The sequence below is a fragment of the Balaenoptera acutorostrata genome, chromosome 2, assembly GCF_949987535.1.
Source record: "Balaenoptera acutorostrata chromosome 2, mBalAcu1.1, whole genome shotgun sequence".
Lineage (NCBI taxonomy): Eukaryota > Metazoa > Chordata > Mammalia > Artiodactyla > Balaenopteridae > Balaenoptera > Balaenoptera acutorostrata.
Genome location: NC_080065.1, coordinates 67,661,050 through 67,681,391, shown reverse-complemented (window position 1 = coordinate 67,681,391; position 20,342 = coordinate 67,661,050). Strand labels below are relative to the sequence as shown.

General features: G+C 39.8%; 1 protein-coding gene across 1 annotated transcript in view; it reads right to left on the bottom strand.

Moving 5' to 3' along the window:
• Positions 1-19,811, bottom strand: part of RASGRF2 (Ras protein specific guanine nucleotide releasing factor 2) — a 241,503-nt gene extending 221,692 nt beyond the window's left edge. Inside the window, exon 1 of the mRNA XM_007179765.2 lies at positions 19,001-19,811. Coding sequence (XP_007179827.2) covers positions 19,001-19,288 — 288 coding nt within the window. The 5' untranslated portion in view covers positions 19,289-19,811. The remainder of the gene's footprint in view (positions 1-19,000) is intronic.
• Positions 19,812-20,342: the final 531 nt, after the last annotated feature.

Genomic DNA, 20,342 nt, shown 5'->3' with positions numbered 1-20,342 from the left:
GAATATGAGAGATGTTCTCTGTGGAAAGGATAAGAATAAGCCCAAAGAGGCAAGGCAGCTGTTAGCACCATTAAAGGTAGGAAAGAATGAGTATCCTAACCAGGGAGGGTTTAATTGTTTTGTTTTGGTCTTTTTAAATCACAAAAGGTGATTAACACAATCCAATTTAAGGATGGGCTAGAATTATCAGTCAAATTTGCCCTTCTCTAAACACAATGGAAGAATATGAAAAATGAAGACTCACTGCCAAAAAAGTTGATAATTGTGTAGTTGTATGGAGAAGCAACATCTTGAATTTTAGTAATCAAAGATCATGTGGCTTAGAGGGGTTGCAGGAAGAGATAACAACCAAGATAAGATTAGAGTTAAGCACTTCAAAAACCAAGCACTGAATTTTCCTCTTTCTCACATGGTCATGATATTCCCTATCCTTATATTAAATTATTATCAAAAGGTCAAAGGCCCACAGCATATGATACAATGTAGACATCCATATATCTCTATGCTCTTGCAGATACACATAGAGCAGGGACTTCCCTGGTGGTCCAGTGGTTAAGAATCTATCTTGCAATGCAGGGGACACCGGTTCAATCCCTGCTCAGGGAACTAAGATCCCACACCGCAACTACTGAGCCCGCGCACTCTGGAGTCCGTGCGCCACAACTAGAGAGAAGCCGGCGCACCGCAACAAAAGATCCCACGTGCCACAATTAAGACCCGACACAGCCAAAAATAAATTAATTAATTTTAAAAAATTTCTTTAAAAAAAACCACATAGAGCAAAGAGCACTGAAAACACAAACAAATGTCAACTATCTTAGTCTGAAACCTCCCACTTTTCTTTGTGTCTATAATGGTATTATAAAATCAACATAAATTAGTAAAAGTGTATAGGAAAAGGATTCCCACATCAACCAAATATGCACATTGATAGGAAACACATTCTAATTTCAGAAAATGTAAAACATTATAATCCAAATATGCTTAAAATCAATGGAATATGGTAATTTTAGGCATTTCTACTTTATGCATTCAAATGGAGCTCACTTAACGTGATCCTAGGCACTCTAACTAATCATAACAAACATCCCCTAGGAAAAGTAAATCCCACCAAAAAGCATTCATAGGTCTATAGCTTTATTCCCCAAAATTAGACTACCATATTTGGCTATATTTGTTTCTGTATTTTACTCACAGATGAGATTGTACTTCCATTCCAGAAATTTACATTTTATGTTGGGTTTTTAACCGGTTACAAAACTACCTTGAGGGCTTCCCTGGTGGCGCAGTGGTTGAGAATCTGCCTGCCAATGTAGGGCACACAGGTTCGAGCCCTGGTCTGGGAAGATCCCACATGCCACGGAGCAACTAGGCCCGTGAGCCACAATTACTGAGCCTGCGCGTCTGGAGCCTGTGCTCCGCAACAAGAGAGGCCGCGATAGTGAGAGGCCCGCGCACCGCGATGAAGAGTGGCCCCCACTTGCCGCAACTGGAGAAAGCCCTCGCACGGAAACGAAGACCCAACACAGCCATAAATAAATAAATAAATAAAATTAAAAAAAAAAAAAAAAAAAACTACCTTGAAATGCAAGTGGGGCATTTATTAGAGAAAACAGCTTTTAATTAAGGTGGAGAAGTTGGGGAAAATACCCTTATGGTCAGCGTTAAAAGGCTGCCTATCACTTTCTGCTTTTTTGTTTGTTAATTTGTTTGCATATGCCTCCACCTGCCCTGACAATTTTTTCACACATGTTATCCTGATGTTCACTGCAGCATTAATTACTATACCAAAGCAAAGCTTTATAATATTAAAACAACCTAAAGATCCAATAGCAGGAGAATGTTTACATCTGTATGACAAAGAATGCTGCACAGTAATTTAAAATAATGTTTTCAAAGATATTTACTGGCAAACAAAATGTTCAATTAAAAAAATATCAAGATCCAAAACTCTACATACATAAAATATGATCTTGATTATGCTCCACTTTAAAAATGTCTATTTATTATATTCATACACTGAAAAAAAACTCTTCAAGGAAATCCTCCAACAATTCAATACATAATTTTTTCTGAGGAATGGGATTTCAGGAAATTTTAATTTTCTTATTTTTTAGTTCTCTGAGTTTCAAATTTTACACAAAAACATTACTCCTTTTTTGAGCGAAAGAATTTTATAATTCATTAATAAGTTTAATAACGTGCCTAAAAAGTTAGAAATTGTAAAGGAAACACAAGTAATATAGAGCTATTAAGAAACCAAATGGATAAAATATGTAAATGTATTTTGAAAGCTAGTTACACACCTGTATCATTATTTAATTTTTAATTAATAATAATAATTTAAATTTCTATTGCAACTGCATAAAAATAGAAGACTAGATATTAGTTAATGTAGAGGTCTATCTGGGTTCATGAGCTAGTGTCTGAGACACTAGCAAGACAGTTTCAAGATCATAAACCTCAGACCTTTACACTCAATTATTTACAAACAAACAAGCTCTGTTTTTTATCCCTGACCAAATGTTCAAGAAATTATATAGTGCCTTAATTATTCTCTCAAAGAACTGGAATAAGAATGCAGGTATTTTGACTGGTATCCACTTAGGCTACAATGTTGCAAGAATAACCAATAACTTCTATATATAATTCGTGAAATCAGAAAATATATACTATCTATATCCATTCACTGATTTCTTTTCTTTCCCCAGCTTTATTGAGATATAACTGACAAATAACATTGTGTAAGTTTAAAGTGTACGTGATGATTTGATATATTATATGTTGTGAAATGATTACCATGATAAGGTTAGCTAACAAATCCATCACTTCACATAGTAACCACTGTGTATGTGCGGTGTGTGTGTGCACATGCACATGGTGAGAACATTTCAGATCTGCTCTCATAGTTAATTTCAAGTATACAATACTGTATCGTATAGTCACCATGGTGTACTTTATTATTTTTAATTAATTAATTTATTTATTTATTTATTTTTGGCTGTGTTGGGTCTTCGTTGCTGCCGGCAGGCTTTCTCTAGTTGCCGCGAGCTGGGGCTACTCTTCGTTGCCGTGGCTTCTCTTGCTGCGGAGCACAGGCTCTAGGTGCACGGGCTCAGTAGTTGTGGCTCACGGGCTCTAGAGCACAGGCTCAGTAGTTGTGGCACATGGGCTTAGTTGCTCCACAGCCTGTGGGATCTTCCTGGACCAGGGCTCGAACCCGTGTCCCCTGCAGTGGCAGACGGATTCTTAACCACTGCAGCACCAGGGAAGTCCCCATGGTGTACCTTAGATCCCCAGAAACATTACTTTTATGAATTAAAAATTGCTTTAAAAATGTTCTGTTAAATTAGGAGGTTGGGATTAACATATACACGCTACTATATATAAAACAGATAACTAACAAGGACCTACTGCATAGGACAGGGAACTCTACTCAATATTCTGTAATAACATATATGGAAAAAGAATCTGAAAAGAATATATATATATTCAGTTTTATATATATATATATATATATATATATATATATGATTCACTTTGCTGTACACCTAAAATTAACACAACATTGTAAATCAACTATACACCAATAAAATTTTTTTTCAAAAGTTAGGAGGACAATCAACAAAAAATAATAATAATAAAAATAAAAATGTTCTGTTTACATGGCAATTTATGCCAAAAGGGAGAAAAATACGTAAGCTGTGGATTTATTTATCTTTCAGTATACATTTTAAACACTCTCTGTAAAAACTTGAACTTTTAAAGCACAAATACCAATTTAGCTACATTTTTCTTCAGAAAAAATTACCTATTAATCTCACTTTACTATATTTAATATGTATTACAGTCAGAGGGATCTATACAACAGAAAGTATCTAAATGACAAAGAAAATTTTCTTCACTGATTTATTTAGGTAATATTCTCCTGCACTTAGTAAAAGTAATCTTCCAACTATTTCTTGAGGTATTTGTCATCCACTAAATATTCTCCATAGAACTTAAGAACCTTGGGCTCACAAAGATGCCAACAAACTAGGCAGAGAAGCCATCTGGCTCTCAAAATGGATAAAATGAACAGAACACACACCTGCAGTAAGCAAACTTTCAATTAATTTGCTGTTTAAACAGCCCTCACTTAAATGAAAAAATATAACTGTAAAGAATTTATAAGTAATATTCTTGTAGCATTTTAGTTTACAAAACACTTTTCATATAGATTACCTCAATTAATTTAATATTCCCACTTTCTTTACAAGGTAGGAATTATCATGCCCATTTTCCAGATGAGGAAACGGTTAAGCCTCAGAATCCATACATTGTTAAAGGTGAATCTAGAACTTGAACTCGGGAACTTCACCTCAATGTACTGGGCATTCTGTACCGTTTAACCAGATGGCATGCCATTGCATCTTCAGCGCTGTAAGACAAGGACATGGCAGGAGAACAGGAAGAAGGATGGTCTCAGCTCAAACTGGCATGCGGAAAATGAACTTGGATAATAACATTCACAGAGGAAATTACAGCTAAGGCACTAGAATCACAAGATGCTATGGTTCAACCATTTGACTGCACAATTCCAGAGACAACAGGTGAAACTTGCCAGCAAAACAAATACAAGAAGATACTCTGGCCTGGAACACAAAGGCTGAGTACATATAAATGCCTTCTCCTTCGCTCACATTGACATTGATGGCACAAGTTGCAAGTACCATTCTCAGTTGCCTAATGTTTCAGACAACAGTATTTCCTGCTCTGGGTCAGGAGAGACTACAATCCAGTTAGACCTAGTGGCCAAAAAGCAGTAGCATAAATCAAAGCACTGAGGATGTGGACTCACTTCAAAACATAAGCGATCTTATCATAGTCAAGAGACACAGCATAGGCAAGGTTAGAAATGGCAGGGAGCGCTATGTCTTCTACATCTTCAACACTGGGCCCCTCAAGGTGCTAAGCAGACACCAAGAAGGAAGCCTGTGCTAGAAATCAGCAGCAAGGGAGAAAGACAGGGATGCTTTGGAAACAGACTGACCTGCTCCCCAACACCCCACTCTCCACCACATCAGCACAGGGCCAAGCATATAGAGATTACAGAGGCTACATAAACTGGTTCAAATGCTTCCCTTGGATAAATATGGGCCCATAGCTTTGCTTGTTGACATATAACATATATAACATATAGTTTCCTTGGGTGGAAACTATAACTTACTTTATGGGCTTTATGAACGTGGCCAGGTCAGACTTAGAAGTTTTCCACCTAAACTGCAAATGTACCAAGGCAGAGAAGAATGAGACTGAAGACAAAAACTTTTCCCTCCTGGTTATATATTCCTAGCTCCTCATTGAGGACCAAGATCAACAAATGCTAAGTCACTAAACTAGGCTCTATTAACCAAGTTTGCCACTTAGTTAAATTTTTCCCTGGGAGAATTACTAAACCACTAAAGCCTCAGTATTCTTATCTGTAAAATAAAGAGGATATCGTTATCTTGGGATGGTTGTGAAGATTAAATGAGATAATATATGTAAAGTGCTTGGCTCTTTAACCCCAAATCAGCATTTAATGGTAACTCTTACAATTGTATAATACAAAACAATATTCATAAAATACTAACAAATTAGTATCTTAAATGAAATAGTCTAATTTTACTTTGTTTTACTTTCCAAGAAAAAAGGGCTAACTTATGCCTGGAGAAAGATGACTGCTTTAAATTAAACACTCATCAACTAAGATAGATAGATAGATAGATAGATAGATAGATAGATAGATAGATATAGATAGATAGACAAGTATACATACACATACAGTTAGATAGATGGTAGACAGACATCAGATATGAGAAGACAATCTAAAAGTTTAAACTAAATCTACTATGTTAGGAATAAAATGGGACACACCGCGGTACCCTCAAAATATACACCTCACCACTCCGTAGTGGGATAAAGATAAAAATATTTTTATCCCACTTTATCCCACTTTTTTTATCTCTGTAAAAAAATCTTATGACTACAAAATGAATTTTTTGCTTCCTTTTCTTCAAAAACACGATATTCAAAGATGTTCTGAATTAAATTGATAAAATAAGGGTTAGTTGTGATTTGACTTCTTAGTATTTTATCATTACTGAATTAGAAGTAATTAACAGATAAATTTCCAGAAAAAAGAAACAAGATAACTTTTCCACTGCTTTGAGAGGAGTTTCACTCATTTTTAGACTCACTATTAAAACTCATTTCTAAGTGGTAATGACCAGGTAGCTTGTTACAGACCCTCACCTACCACTCCAACACGCACACACTAAGAACAATTAGAAAAGCTGCACACAACACACACACACACACACACACAAACACACACACATACACACACAAAATAATCCATTTGAAAGCATCAGTGAGCTAACACAGCAGCCAGGACCTTGTTAAGGTCTAAGGTGTCTAAGGAGTAAAGACACCTTAGAGAAGGGAAGTCAACTAGTGGGTCTGACAGTCTTTAAAGTTGTTCCACTCAAGGAATTTGCCAATTTCTAAGTAGTACAGAGCCAAGAGGCTAAGAGACCAGGCAGAAAGCTGCAATTAAGAGGCTGGAAATCAGCACTGAGTTTTTGGCAGTCCCATGGGGCTTGGAAGAGACCAAGGAGGAAGGGTTTATGTAAACACCCAGAATTCCTGGTACGACCTTGGAAAGGCTATACTTCAGAAATTAGGACAAACTGGAATAGTGTTCTCACAAACCTGAAACCTAACTTTCATCAGCTCATTCTCAGAATGGATTAGTGTAAATTACGCCACATTAATGCCTGCAAGAAAGCAAAAGTAAATCCTCTCTGAAGGAAAACACATCAGGCAAAGCCTCAAATTACCTCTTTGATTTTTCACACACAATGTCCACCATCCAAACAAAATTACAAGGCATGCAGGTGACCATTAGCTTACAGCTGAGTCCTTGTCAAAACTGACCCATAGAGGTCTTGTAACTCTCCAGCCTGAAATTCCCATTTTTGGATGAATCAGCTCAGACTCAAGATCTAACAAGGTGGGAACAGCTAAAACCTTGTTGGTTCAATGGAAAAGGTATATTCAAGAATGTAGCTGGTCTGGCCCCAGAAGCACCTCAGCTTTAAATTTTAAAAAGTAGCAAGTATCTCTCTGTGGGGAACTTTATCTGCTCTGCTACCTGAGGCAAAGCCACTGACTCAGTAGGGTCCTTGATTCACAGAAATTCCCTAAATATCTGGGCCCGGTTCACTGATGGTTTGGCTAAGCTGAAACCCAATGGTATCCATTGGGGTGCTGTGGCAAGTCAGCCTCAGCGTCAGCTATGCAGAAGAAAAAGCAGACGTAGTTGCTCCAGTCAGAGGGTAGGGCTCAGGCTTTTGAGCTGGTGCCAGTGGCAGAGCTGTTTGGTCTGCCACTTGGAAAACTCTAGACTGTAAGATTAAAGAGACTCTTCTTTGGAAACACGAACCTGGGAACGAGCCATGTCTGCTGACTGAGCTGTACGGATCAGTCACGTAGATGTCCACAGGAAGGCCTGTGGAATCAAGGGCTGTGGAATCAACTGGAATCAAGCTGCGCTGGAGCCTGACTCTGTTTCTAATGTTTTTATTTATTTATTTATTTTTGGCTGTGTTGGGTCTTCCTTGCTGTGCGCGGGCTTTCTCTAGTTGCAGAGAGCTGGGGCCACTCCTCATTGCAGTGCGTGGGCTTCTCATTGCGGTGGCTTATCTTGTTGCCGAGCAGGGGCTCTAGGCACGCGGGCTTCAGCAGTTGTGGCTCGGGGGCTCCAGAGCACAGGCTCTGGAGAAGGCTACCACTGCAGGGCAGACTTGTGACGCCTGCCAAAAGTTGACCCATTTGTCTCACAATGGGAGAGGCCACGTCACAAGGGGTGCAACCCCTTCCCACTCCTGGTAGATTGGCTACACCAGACATTCAAAGCCCTCTCAGGACTAGCAATGCTACCTCACCACTGTTGATACTTTTTTAGGTTACTGGTTAGCTGTTTCTAGTCACACCATTGCGGCCCTTGAAACTAATCTGTATACTCAACAATGGACTGACTGTCCAACCCTTTCTCCCTCATCCCCTCCTGGCCCATATACTTTAGTAAGGCAGTTTGATCAGTGAGTGCAGGTATTCCAGGAAAGGGGTCAGTATTTGCCACTTCTTGGCCACTTCCTGGGTAATGATCAGGACAAAAGGGGAAGAATTATAGGGCATTATACAGATATATTTTGAAAACTGAGGATTCTGTCTTGACCAGCGCTGGGCATGATGCATTTTTCTTTCCCTAACAGCACCCCCAGGCCAGCCTAGATGACACAACCTACAGGTGGCAGCAGAGCTGAAAGGGGGTGTCAGGGATTCAAGCTTAACTCTGGTTAAGTTTTATAAAAGTACCTTGTCCCTCTTGCACCTGACCCTTCCAGATGAAAGGTGTAGGTGCGAGTTGGGGATGACAGGAAACAAAGTGAAGTTAGAGCTTCTGAAACGGGACACCCAGTTTTGTGAATAACACTGCTATGAAAATTCTTGTACAAGTCTTTGGTGCATATACATCTATGCATCTCTAGAGGAAGAGCAACAACCCAACACCTGGGGTGGGAACACCTCAGACCCTAGAAGGTATGAAGGAGAAAAGAACATTATGATTTTTTGTCAATTCAAAAATTGCCCCTGGAGCCTTCCTGCAAAGGGAAAACATCCTGGTGTGGCAGTCCAAAGCTGCTGCAAGTGCATTCTGTTTTACTTACTGCTGCATCTTTTGTGGTGCACCTGATTGCTTTGACCACAGAGCAGCAAGGGAAGGCCCCGGCTCCTGCACCTTCTACACAAAGCACCTCCGGAGCTGTCCCCATCCCCATTCATTTCATGGGCAGAAAAATGCCACAAAGAAAAAGACAGATAGTTTATACGACGCTAAAGTTTTAAACTTCTCTTCATCAAATGACACCTGTAAGAAAGTAGAAAGGCAAACCAGAGTAGGAGAAAATATTTCCAATACATATAACTGACAAAGGACTCATGTCTTCATAGATACTAGGATGAACAAGATGATGTTCAATTATTTTTGACATTCAAAAATGGCAATTCATAGAGTTTAACTTAATATTTTAAAACTACAGATCAATAACACAACTCAATTTTTTAAAAAATGGGCAAAAGGTTGAACAAGCACTTCAAAACAGAACAATCAAACAGTCAAGAAATACCTGAGGGACTTCCCTGGTGGCACAGTGGTTAAGAGTCCGCCTTCCAATGCAGGGGACATGGGTTCGAGCCCTGGTCCGGGAAGATCCCACATGCCACGGAGCAACTAAGCCCGTGCGCCACTACTGAGCTTGCGCTCTAGAGCCCACGAGCCACAAATACTGAGCCCGCGTGCCACAACTACTGAAGCCCGCGCACCTAGAGCCTGTGCTCCGCAACAAGAGAAGCCATCGCAATGAGAAGCCCACACACCACCACGAAGAGTAGCCCCGGCTCGCAGCAACTGGAGAAAGCCCACATGCAGCAATGAAGACCCAACACAGCCAAAAATAAATTAAAAAAAAAAAAAACCTGAAAAAGTATTCAACCTAATTATCAGAGAAATGAAAATGAAAACCAAAATGAGATACTGCTACACACCCACAAGAATGCTTAAAACTAAAAAGACTGATAATACCAAGTATTAGCAAGAATGTAGAGCAATTGGAATTCTTATACACTGCTAGCGGGAACATAAATTGATATACCTATTTCGGAAAACTGTTTAGCAGTAATTACTGAAGTTGAATACAAGTAAGTCTTATGAACCAACAAGTTCATTCCTGGGTATATACTGAACAGAAATGTATACATGTATGTGCACAAAATATCTGTACAAGAATTTCCATAGCCATATTATCTGTAATAGCTTCAATCTGGAAACAATCCAAGTGTTCCATCAACAGTAGATAAAGAATGGATAAAGAAACTGTTGTATACTCATCCAGTGGAATACTACAAAGAAACTGAAAAGGAATGAATCACAACACCCAAAGACATCGATGAATCTCACAGATACGATGTTGAGGGAAAGAAGTCTGACACAGAAGAGTACTTATTGCATGAGTCAATGACAAAGTTCAAAAACAGGCAAAAGCAATCCATGATGTTAGAAGTAAGGATGGCGGCTACCCATGGGTAGGAGCATTGAAGAGGAATAGACGTGAGGTTAGTTTCTGGAGGGCTGATCATGTCAATGGCTTGATCTGGATGCTGCTTACAAAAATATATTCACTTTGTGAAAATACAGGAAGCAGCACACTTATGATTTGTGCACTTTTCTATATGTATGCTATACTTTGAAAAATATGCTTAAGTTATTGTTAAAAGAACAACATTCAAATAATTTTTAATATTCAAGTATTAAGAAAGTAAAGAGAAATTATGAACATGAACCCTTAGCAACACAGGAGGCCTATCAGGACCAGAGGACAGAAACTGTCTTACTGGAAAGATCTTATTGATAAGGTAAGGATGTACAGCTACTACTGAAGGAAAAGAAGGTGGCTTAAATGCATAAATATTAGTTGGTGAAAATAATATTTACTAGCTTGATGAATACACTGGACATGTCAATAATAATGTCTCTCACACCCACCAAACTTTCCATGAAAATCCCTCACCCACAGTCCCTGCTGTTTGACAGCCAATTTATGGACCGGTCAGAGACCAATGGTCTTGTCTAGCCCCCAAAATGTGAACTGAGTCAATCAGATTCTCTCTCACGAAAAGACGAGCTTGAATATACTGAGTGAACAAGAGGTGCTGCAGTGAGAACTGAAGCAGTAAAAGCAGAGAGAAAGGGGCCACAATATGTTGAGTCAGTATCACGAGGGGCACAGCAGCCTGAAGGAGGGGAAGCAGAAATTATGAGAAAACAGAAGCAGTAAGGAACCAAAGAGGCATAAACACACTGAAAAACATGTCAGCCAGTACCAATGTCCAAAGCACAGCTAGGTCACAATAAAGGTGGAGCGGTACTCGCCCTTATACTGCCCTACAATATTCCCACTGTCCCCCACCACACACAGAGGTGCCCATTATTCAAGACAACTTGAGTTCATATCTCTCCCTTGCAATCAAAAGAGCCTAAGGCAAATAATCATGTGACAGAGACCAACTCACCCTAGAAAAGCTTAGCAACACTAGAGAAAGCAAACTGCACACTTGATTAATGAAACCTTAGTAATTGCCTTAAAATAGCATTGCCTACTGTTGGGTCTCAGAACTGATTCTGAAAGATGGATGAAACACTGATTTACGGATGACATCCTGATTGTTGCAAAACTATGCAAAATACTGAGTGATGAGAAGCATTAATGGCATCAGAGGAGAAAGCACTCACTCAACTCTAAACAAGACTCTTCCAGCTGCTGGAAGAGTTTGGTAAATGGACTTCAGTAAAGAAAAGAAGATCCCTCAGTAACAGAGCCACCAATAATTTAATTTCTTCTAGAGTGTGGTCAAATCATGAAAATACCTTTACACCACGATCATGGTTAAAAACTGATTTCAAATTTTTCTTTAAGATTTAACATGCCGGAACTTATTTAAAAGCTAATTCTACTACCTTTAGGTCTTCACAACTACTGTCTCAAGCTTTCTCCTTTAAAATGATATCAAAGAAACAAAAAGATGATGACAATTACAGTAACACACATTAAAAGAGAAACACATTACAAACTATTTCCCGGATCGTTCTTTTCAGAGCTACACCTAGTACAATCTTCAGCGCCAAACAAGAGCTATGCCAAAAACCAAAAACTTCCTTATTTACAAGCGAAATAATGATGTCTGGGATTTGCTTTAAAACAGTCGAACAACAACAACAAAAAAGGCACGTGTGGAGAAAAACAGAGATAACAAGAAAGCAGAAAGCTGAAGATTGTTGAAGCTGGACGATGAGTATATTGGTGTTCCCTAAACTGTTCTATTTTGTCTGTGTTAAATTAAAAGTATTTTTTAAAGAGGAAGGAAGGAAAAAAACACCTAAGTGACCCTAGTAATGAAAGCAACAAGAAGAAAATCAAAAAAGAATTATATTAGAAAGGGAGTAATAAAAACACCAGCTGACAAATGTGCTATGTATGTGCTGGGCCCTGTGTTGAGAGCTTGGCATGGACTGTTGCCTATGAGTCTCCCAACAACTGGATGATGTAGGTACTATCGTGATCCCCATCACAGGCAGGGGTCCAGGCTTAGAAAGAGAAATTGCTCATCATGTATCTGGTAAGCAGCTGAGTGGAGACTGAAACCTCCGCGGTTTAACTCCTGAATGGAACCATACACAATACTACCATCTGACCTGCAAAGTGATATTTTTAACGTTAAAAGAAAGCAAATTCATGCTGGATATGAGTGGCCTCCTATTCCTATGCATCACTGACATTATCTCGTTATGACTCCTTCTGTAAAGAGTTATGACGCTCCACAGTGAGCCTTAGGCCAGGGTACTACCTCCCCATTCCCACATTTCTAACCCAGGAAACCTCCTAGCTTTCCAGTCGTCCCTCTATTTGACAGCACTAACCCTCCTGTTTACATTAGTCACACAAATGGCATGAGTTCATAAATACAGTTCGGGAAATGAATCAGGCATTGTCTACATTAAATCAGAAAATGACAAAACAAAACATTTTAGGAACCTGAGAAGAATGCAAATGCCAGTAACCAGGGTCCCTCAGATCCCTGCTGTTTCCACCATCATCGGTCTCAGCAATGTCACAATGGTAAGTATGGGAAGAGCTAATAAAAGAAATTATGGCCTACATTTAAAAAAATGAAGCACTAAAGGGTCAATAAATTTTATTTTTAAGCATAGCTTTTCTTAAGGTTGTTTTATTTGTATCTTCTCAGATCTTATGAGAATTCTATTTTTCATTAACTTACTGTACTCTGATGCTGTAACTTATACACCCCTCCCCAACTTTCTCATTTCTTCCTTTACAGTTCAAAAAGAAAAGAAATATTATTTAAATAAACACAGATCAACTCAAACTTGGTTTTTTTTTTCTGCCCTCTCCCTAAAAGTATATTTGAAGCATTTTGTATTCACTATGAGGAGTTCTAAGAAAAATGATTTGAATCTCCATTTTTCGTGAATCATAAGTTTTTCCAGTGCTAGTAAAAAGGAAAAGTGTGAGAACATGTGCTTTCTGCATCCTTGTTCCACTTTATGATACCAATGTTTTCTCAAGTAAAAGAAAAAGGAAAACTTGCTGCTGTTTGGTTTTTTTCCCCCCAAATATACATACAATCATATTTGAATTCCTTGGGCAAAAATGGTAAAATATACCCTTTGGTGGAGCCAAAATAATGTATTTCTAACTTCACAATCAGCTAATATTTGAAAATTACACCAACTGAAATGTAATGAATAATTTTGGAATAATGGTTAATTTTTAGAATAATGGCCAAATATTATACAGTAACCAAACATTTACCATAGTGCTATATTGATACCTAACAAATATCATTTCTAGTTTTGTTTCAATATTAACTAAGATTTTACTATACATGGTCTTGAATTAAGATAAACTAATTTCAGAGAGGAATTTATACCGTGATTAACTTAAAATCATTAGTCCTGTAAAATAAAGCACCCCAAAATGTATACCGATTGGATTTACAACTCATGTCTTGAAATACATGTCTTAATGATACAAATAAAAACCTATAAACTCCAATATATATAACTGTATAACAAATGTTTAATATTTAATGATGGAAGATAAACTCAATAAACATACACACAACATACACACACAGATATACACACATATCCCTTTCTTATAGCACAAATAAACAGGCATAAAAACATAAAGCTACTTTAAAATTGTGAAAATTAGGATTTCAGACCTGAGTGAATCCATATTATTTGTCAATATGGCTTATTTCATTACAAAATAATCTTAAATACTAGCTTTTTCTATTCTACAAAATCAAAATTGTACTGACGTAGCATGCATATTTATTGAAAAATATGGACAAGGTCAACTAAAAAGTATAATCTGCATTAAACAAACAGCAATACCAACAACTGCTTTAACAAACTACTACTATTTGCTTGCTAAAACCAGAAACATTTGGTTATCATACATGCTTTAGGACTTATCATCCAATGAAAGAAAAACATCTCTATTTTTTAATTCCTGAAAGAAAGTAAAAAATTTGTTACCACACTACAAATATTTTCCACCATTTAGTAGTGCATTTAGCGCTCACTTATTAAAACCCACAGAAAAATACTTGTCACAATAAAAATTCATTTTTATGTACATCTGTCACATCAAAGATAGATTTTTCTATGTAGAATTCTTAACGATAAGTACAATAATATAAATAGTAAGGTTTAGTGTAGTCAAAATTAAAAGAACTATATTTTTCTAATCCATAGATTATGTTTCTTCATTTAAATCTAAATTGGAAGAATGATTACAAAATTCAAGTGATAAATCATTTCTTTCCTAAATTACATTTTAAAACGTTTTACAAGGTTTAACAACTACTTTTATTCCATTTGCCCTTTATTTGTGTTCAATAAGCAAACACTGAAAAGGAAACGCTGAGTTTGTTATTATTATACTTCAATTAAACCACATGAACTGGAACAAAAACCCATCATCCACGCTCCCCACCCTCTACAAATATTTCAGGGTTTGCATGCCGCTCTGCCTAATTTGATAAAATGATTAAAATCTTCTGCTTGTGGACAAGTTTGGAAGGCTAAAATGACTGGGTAGAAATGAGGTGACAGGGGAAATCACATAACCCTTAATCCCTTTAAAATTAAATCAACATGTTTAATTCAGCACTAATATGACAAGTATCTACTATTTAAACCTCCAGAACTAAGGAGATATTCCACCCTCACCACGCCCCCTCCCCGCCCCCCCACCGAAACAACTGAAATCAGGCTGAATAGACCACTTAACATTCCCAGGAAAATAAGAGTAAAGATGGCTTTGTTCCTATGTCTCTCCTGCTAGCAGGCAAGACAGATACAACCACTTAAACAGATCAGGCTAATTGGGATGTGTATTTTCACCCTCAGAGCAAATATTTTTAAAGATTCCTTACTGAAGTAAACGAATGCCATGTAAAACTGTTTAAACATAAATCTCATTTTTCCTTGAAAATGTAATGGTCTGCAATTATATTTCTCAAGAATCGAACCTGTCCTGTAAATGGTTTTTAAGGGGAAATAAGAATAAACAAAACAGTGATTCACATACTACAACCCCAGCCCCTATTCCATCCAAATTTGAAATTTCTTGAAGCTCAGTGGATTTAAATAGTCTCCTTAGTAAGGCACTCTTCAAGATTATTCAATCTTCATACCTAGAGCTGGACTTTGGTCATCTCCTAAAACTCTTGAAGCCTCAGTCTTATCATAGGTAAAAATGAAAGAACATTACCAGTCTCCAAGAGCTGAAGTGAGGTTCAAGTTAGATTTAATAATGGAAGATAACACTGAGCTTGGCACATAGAAGGTACTTACTACATGCAAATTCCCTTCCTCCTTAAACACCTTCACCTGGAACAAAAGGTAAGTTTTTCATTTTCCATAAATGGAGCTCTTTTAGAAAGAAGTACTACCAACACACATTTTCTAGAAAATGAACATCACTTAAAATTTTCCATAACTGAACACATTTTGATTATATCACCATAACTATCCCTAAGAAATAGCTGCTATAGCAGGTTGACAAGTGAGCCTTGCAATCTCCCAAGGACCTACCAAAGTGAAATCTTGGGACACTATTGAGAAAATGGAGCAATGCAAATATTCCTTCAACCTATGCACATTTGGAAAGTGAAAAATACCTTTCTTTTTTCTTCTTAACTGGAAACAGTTTAAGATAAAATGGTGAAAGAAAGGAAGGAAGGAAGGAGGGAGGGAGGCAGGGAAGGAGGAGAGGGAGGGAGGGAGGAAAGATGGAAGGAAAGAAGAAAAAAAGGAAAAAACCTTAATTTTCTTTTGTCAACCAACTTACTTTGAATTATTATTTAGAAGAAGCAAACCAATGAATGTTTTCTTCTTATAACTTATCACAGTTAATTAGAATTTTTAAATTATTTGAAGGAGAAGTAGAATTTAAACTGGCAACAATGATTAGAGGCATTTTATAGCAAGAATTACATCAACTGTCACTGTCATTACAATGTGTCGCCCTCCAATGAGAATGATAAGAACGTCTTTGTCTCAAGCAGTCATGTTTCTATAGTTTTGCACATCTGCTGACTGGATTTATCAGAACATCCACTTCAATCACCTGCTTGGCCTTAACTACTCAGATGCAGTGTTTATTACCGAGACTGATAATCTTTAAATCTTGTGAAATTGTCTTTCACATCCTGTGCACAGCAAAAAGCTCACACTCTCTGTTATAATCTTAGAAATAGGAGATGTCATTATTGGAAGATAACTCAGAAATCATCCTAGCCAAACGCTTAATTTTTATTAACACATCTGAAAACAAATTTCATTAATAGAAAAAACAGAGGAAATGTTAAGAGATTTGCCTTTAAGAAGTCACACAGAAATGGTGGAGGAAGCCCATTCTGCCTCCCTAAGTCCCGTTTCAAGCCCTAACCTTCAAGTATGTTTATGGGGTTGATGGAGACATATATGTGGAAAGTTCCAGAAGCATACTTGGAGAAGCAGACCTTGACAGGATCCCTGCTCAGTGCCTCACATCCACCCTCTACCTCGCCAGTTTCACAGGTCCACCATGTCTAGGTGCCTGAGATGAAGTGAGCACGTTAGCAATACAAATTAACTGAAAGAGAACCAACTGCATAAACTGTAGATTTAAGGTAAACTTTTTTTTTGTTTCTTATCTTTGCAGTTTCTTCTTCGTTCTTCAAACACACCCAGACAGACAGTGTTACACAAAAAATATCAGTCTGCTAAGCCAACCCACAGAAGCACCCACAGAAGCATGTCCAACACAAGACAAACTGACAGATTTCCCAATCCAACTCCTAATCCATTCTGGAGTGCTTGCTTCTCTACATCTCAGTTTTACTACAAACACCAAAGGTTCTAATTTCTAACCTCGAAGAGATGTATAAATGATTGAGAAATATAACTTGTATGATGATAAACAGAGAAAAAAATTCTTAATAAGGGGACCTTTTTAGGACTTCCATTAGAAAGTGGCAGGAGAGTCAAACTATTTGGAGGTCACATTTGTTTATAAAGTATGGTTTAAAGAAAATTGTCCTGAAGATTAGAGTCTGGATATTCTCCAAGTAGAAAAATCTTGGTTTTCATGTGTTAACAGGTCAGACAACCATGATAAGGTGCAACAGGTAACAACTCCCCACTCCCAGCTCATAACAAAAGTGGCTATCTCCTGATATTATTATAAACACAAAGAGAAAATATTATTTGTAATTGAGTCAATGATGTATCTTCAGAATAATTTCAAGTACCCTATTTTAGTACAGACATAATAACACTTTAAAAACCTGGTTTTTGCTCCCATGGGCCTTGGAACACATGCCTTAAAAAAACAAACAAACAAACAAACAAAAAAACTCACCAATGGAAAAGAAAAAAAAAAAAAGATCCTGAAAAAAATCTCTACCTATTTCCTCAAAACCCCTCCTCCTGCTCTCAGTTTAATTTCTAAAATGCCTGACTTGAATTTAAACTTATATTTCCAGTATCTATATCTACAAAATTGGAAATAAGTTTTTCAAAGAACTCTCAACATGCCCTCAAAAACCAAAGGGAATATTTTTAAATTTTCAGATGTAGAAGTGTTATACCAAGTTTAATCAGTTAAGTCTGAATGATTTATAGTGAAACCAAAGTGAAAAAAATCAAACTTCTGGTTGATCTAGTTTTAGCTCCTCTTAATTTTACACATTGTTTTATGAGCCCCCAGGGGTTATGTAGGCATCTTACTCATCTTTCCATCGCTAGCGCCTCTCACAGCCGCCCTCGGGGATTTGCAGTAGAAGCTGTTTGGCCTGACTTACATGGAAAATTAAGCTGCTAAAAATTTTTATGCAACAACAAAGACCATCAGCCTCTTTTTTTCAAGGTGGAGATCTAGAAGCAAAGTGAGAACATTTGGGAGCATAAAATTAGTCTGCTTTAACTTTAATAAGAAATGGTGATTGAAAAAAATACAAATTTCGCACTTGCAGGAATGGGAGGCGGGGGGGCGGGAGTTACTAAATCTGGAGGGTTTTTTCCTCCCTAAATGCAAAACATAGCAAAACTAATAAAATTATGACCCAGAATAAAAAGGTCACATTCATTTTCGAAGCATTCATTTAAAAGTATACAGAAGCGTTCTTTAAAAATGCCCGCATATTTACACATAGCAGGAATGTGGCTACCAAATATTAATCCTGAGGGAAACGGATACACATTTACCTTCATAATTAGACACAGCAGGCCAAATGTTAACGTAAACTGCCATAAACCACAAAGACAGATTGAAAGTGACCAACAGAAAGTGCCCGTCCGTCCTGGGAGCCCCGCTTGTTCCCTGCACAGCCACTGATCAAACATCTGCAGGCAAAGAAACCTACACTCACTAGCCGGGTGACGGAGAAACCAAACTTTTCCAAATAAGTTAGTTCCGTCTTGCCAATCTAAATCCAACAGGTGTCAACACACGTCGCCACACTAAGTCCTTCCGAACAAGGTGTAGAGAAGCAATGTAAGGTTAGCAAGGAAGCTGCAACGACCCGACAGCTTTCAGGGTCTCGGAAAATATAAAGCCGAGCCCCTATTCCAACGGATCACAAGGAGATGGAGGACAGGGCGGGGATGGAGATGGGGAGGCGGAGGAGGGGAGCTGTCCTGCCACAGACGCCGCAGGGGAATCTCGAATCTCGGAGGGTGGTCCCAGTGTCGGATCGGGCCCTCGACCTCTGGGCTTAGAAAAAGTGGGCATTGCCGCGGCCGCAGGCAGGGAGACGGGGAGGGGATGGCGCGTGGTACCTGCTTATCCAGAGCGTCCCGGGCGCCGCCCGGCCCGGCCCCGGCCCTGGGCGGCGCGAGTGCCCGCTCGCAGCTGCAGCCCTCCAGGAGGTACATGCCCGCCGGGCGGCAGCTCTGCTCGCCCTCAAAGTAGAAGAGCACATTCTGGTAGAGGGCGAACCACTTTTCGTGCCAGCGGCTCGCCTCGGTTGCCTTCTTGCTCAGGAAGCCGCGCTTGGTGCCCTCTTTGCGGGCTAGGAAGGCCAGGTACAGGGCGTGCCCCTCGTTGTAGCGCACGCTCTTCTGCATGGTGAGGGCGCTGGGGGCTCACCCCTGCCTCGCGGCCATCTCCCGCCGGCTCGTCCGAAGGCGCGCCCGCTCGGCTCCCGACGGCGGAGGACTCTCCCTTTCCGGGCGCCGCGCACAGGGCACGCCGTCGGCCTCCCGGGCGCGGCGCGGCGCGGCGCGGCGCGGCGCGGGTCCGAGGGGCGCCGGGCCGTGGCCGGGGCACGTTGTCTTCCGCCACCGCCGCCCTCCCGGCCGAGCGAAGCCCCCGGAGCCCCCGACGCCCGCGTGGAGAGTGGCCCCGCGAGGGCGGCCGGCCGGCCGGCCGTTGCTTTGCCCAAAGTTGCGGGAGCCCGAGCCCCCGCGGCGGGCTGGGGCGGCGCGCCGCGCCGCAGCCTGTGGAGGACTGTCCTCGGGCAACTCGCTCCGGGAGACAGAAGGTAAAACGTCACGTGGGAGATCAGCTGTAATCGGCTTGGAGACCGATTTAAAGGGCAAAGTCGGCGCGGCGGCGGTGACGGCGGCGCAGCCCGCTTAACCGCGGCGCGCGTCCCTCCCTCGCCCGCCGGCCAGGCCGCTGCCTCTGCTCCGGCCGCGAAGGGGCGGTTCGCGCAGAGGTGGAGGCGTGCGGCGACCGCACACACCCGCTCACACGCGCGCTCGATCGCACGCGCACACACACACACATACACACAAGTATGTAGACTCACAAACACAGGCAAATGCACACTCACAGGGTGCGCACAGTCCCAACACAAACGCTTGCGTTTGCACAATTACACACTCACGCATACAAACAGGAACACACAAATACACAGTCACAGACACCACACACTCCAAAACACACAAATATATTCGCACAAATACACACAACGCAATACTTAAGCACACAGAAAATTATGCGCTCACATATATACAAGTAACACCCACAACGTGCATTCCTACACACAAAAATACAAACCCATTTACAAATACACACGTAGGCGACCACACACATGCACACTGACACGCTCACCCAAACACACATTTACACACACAAATCATACACTCATCCACACGTTCAACCAAACTCACACAC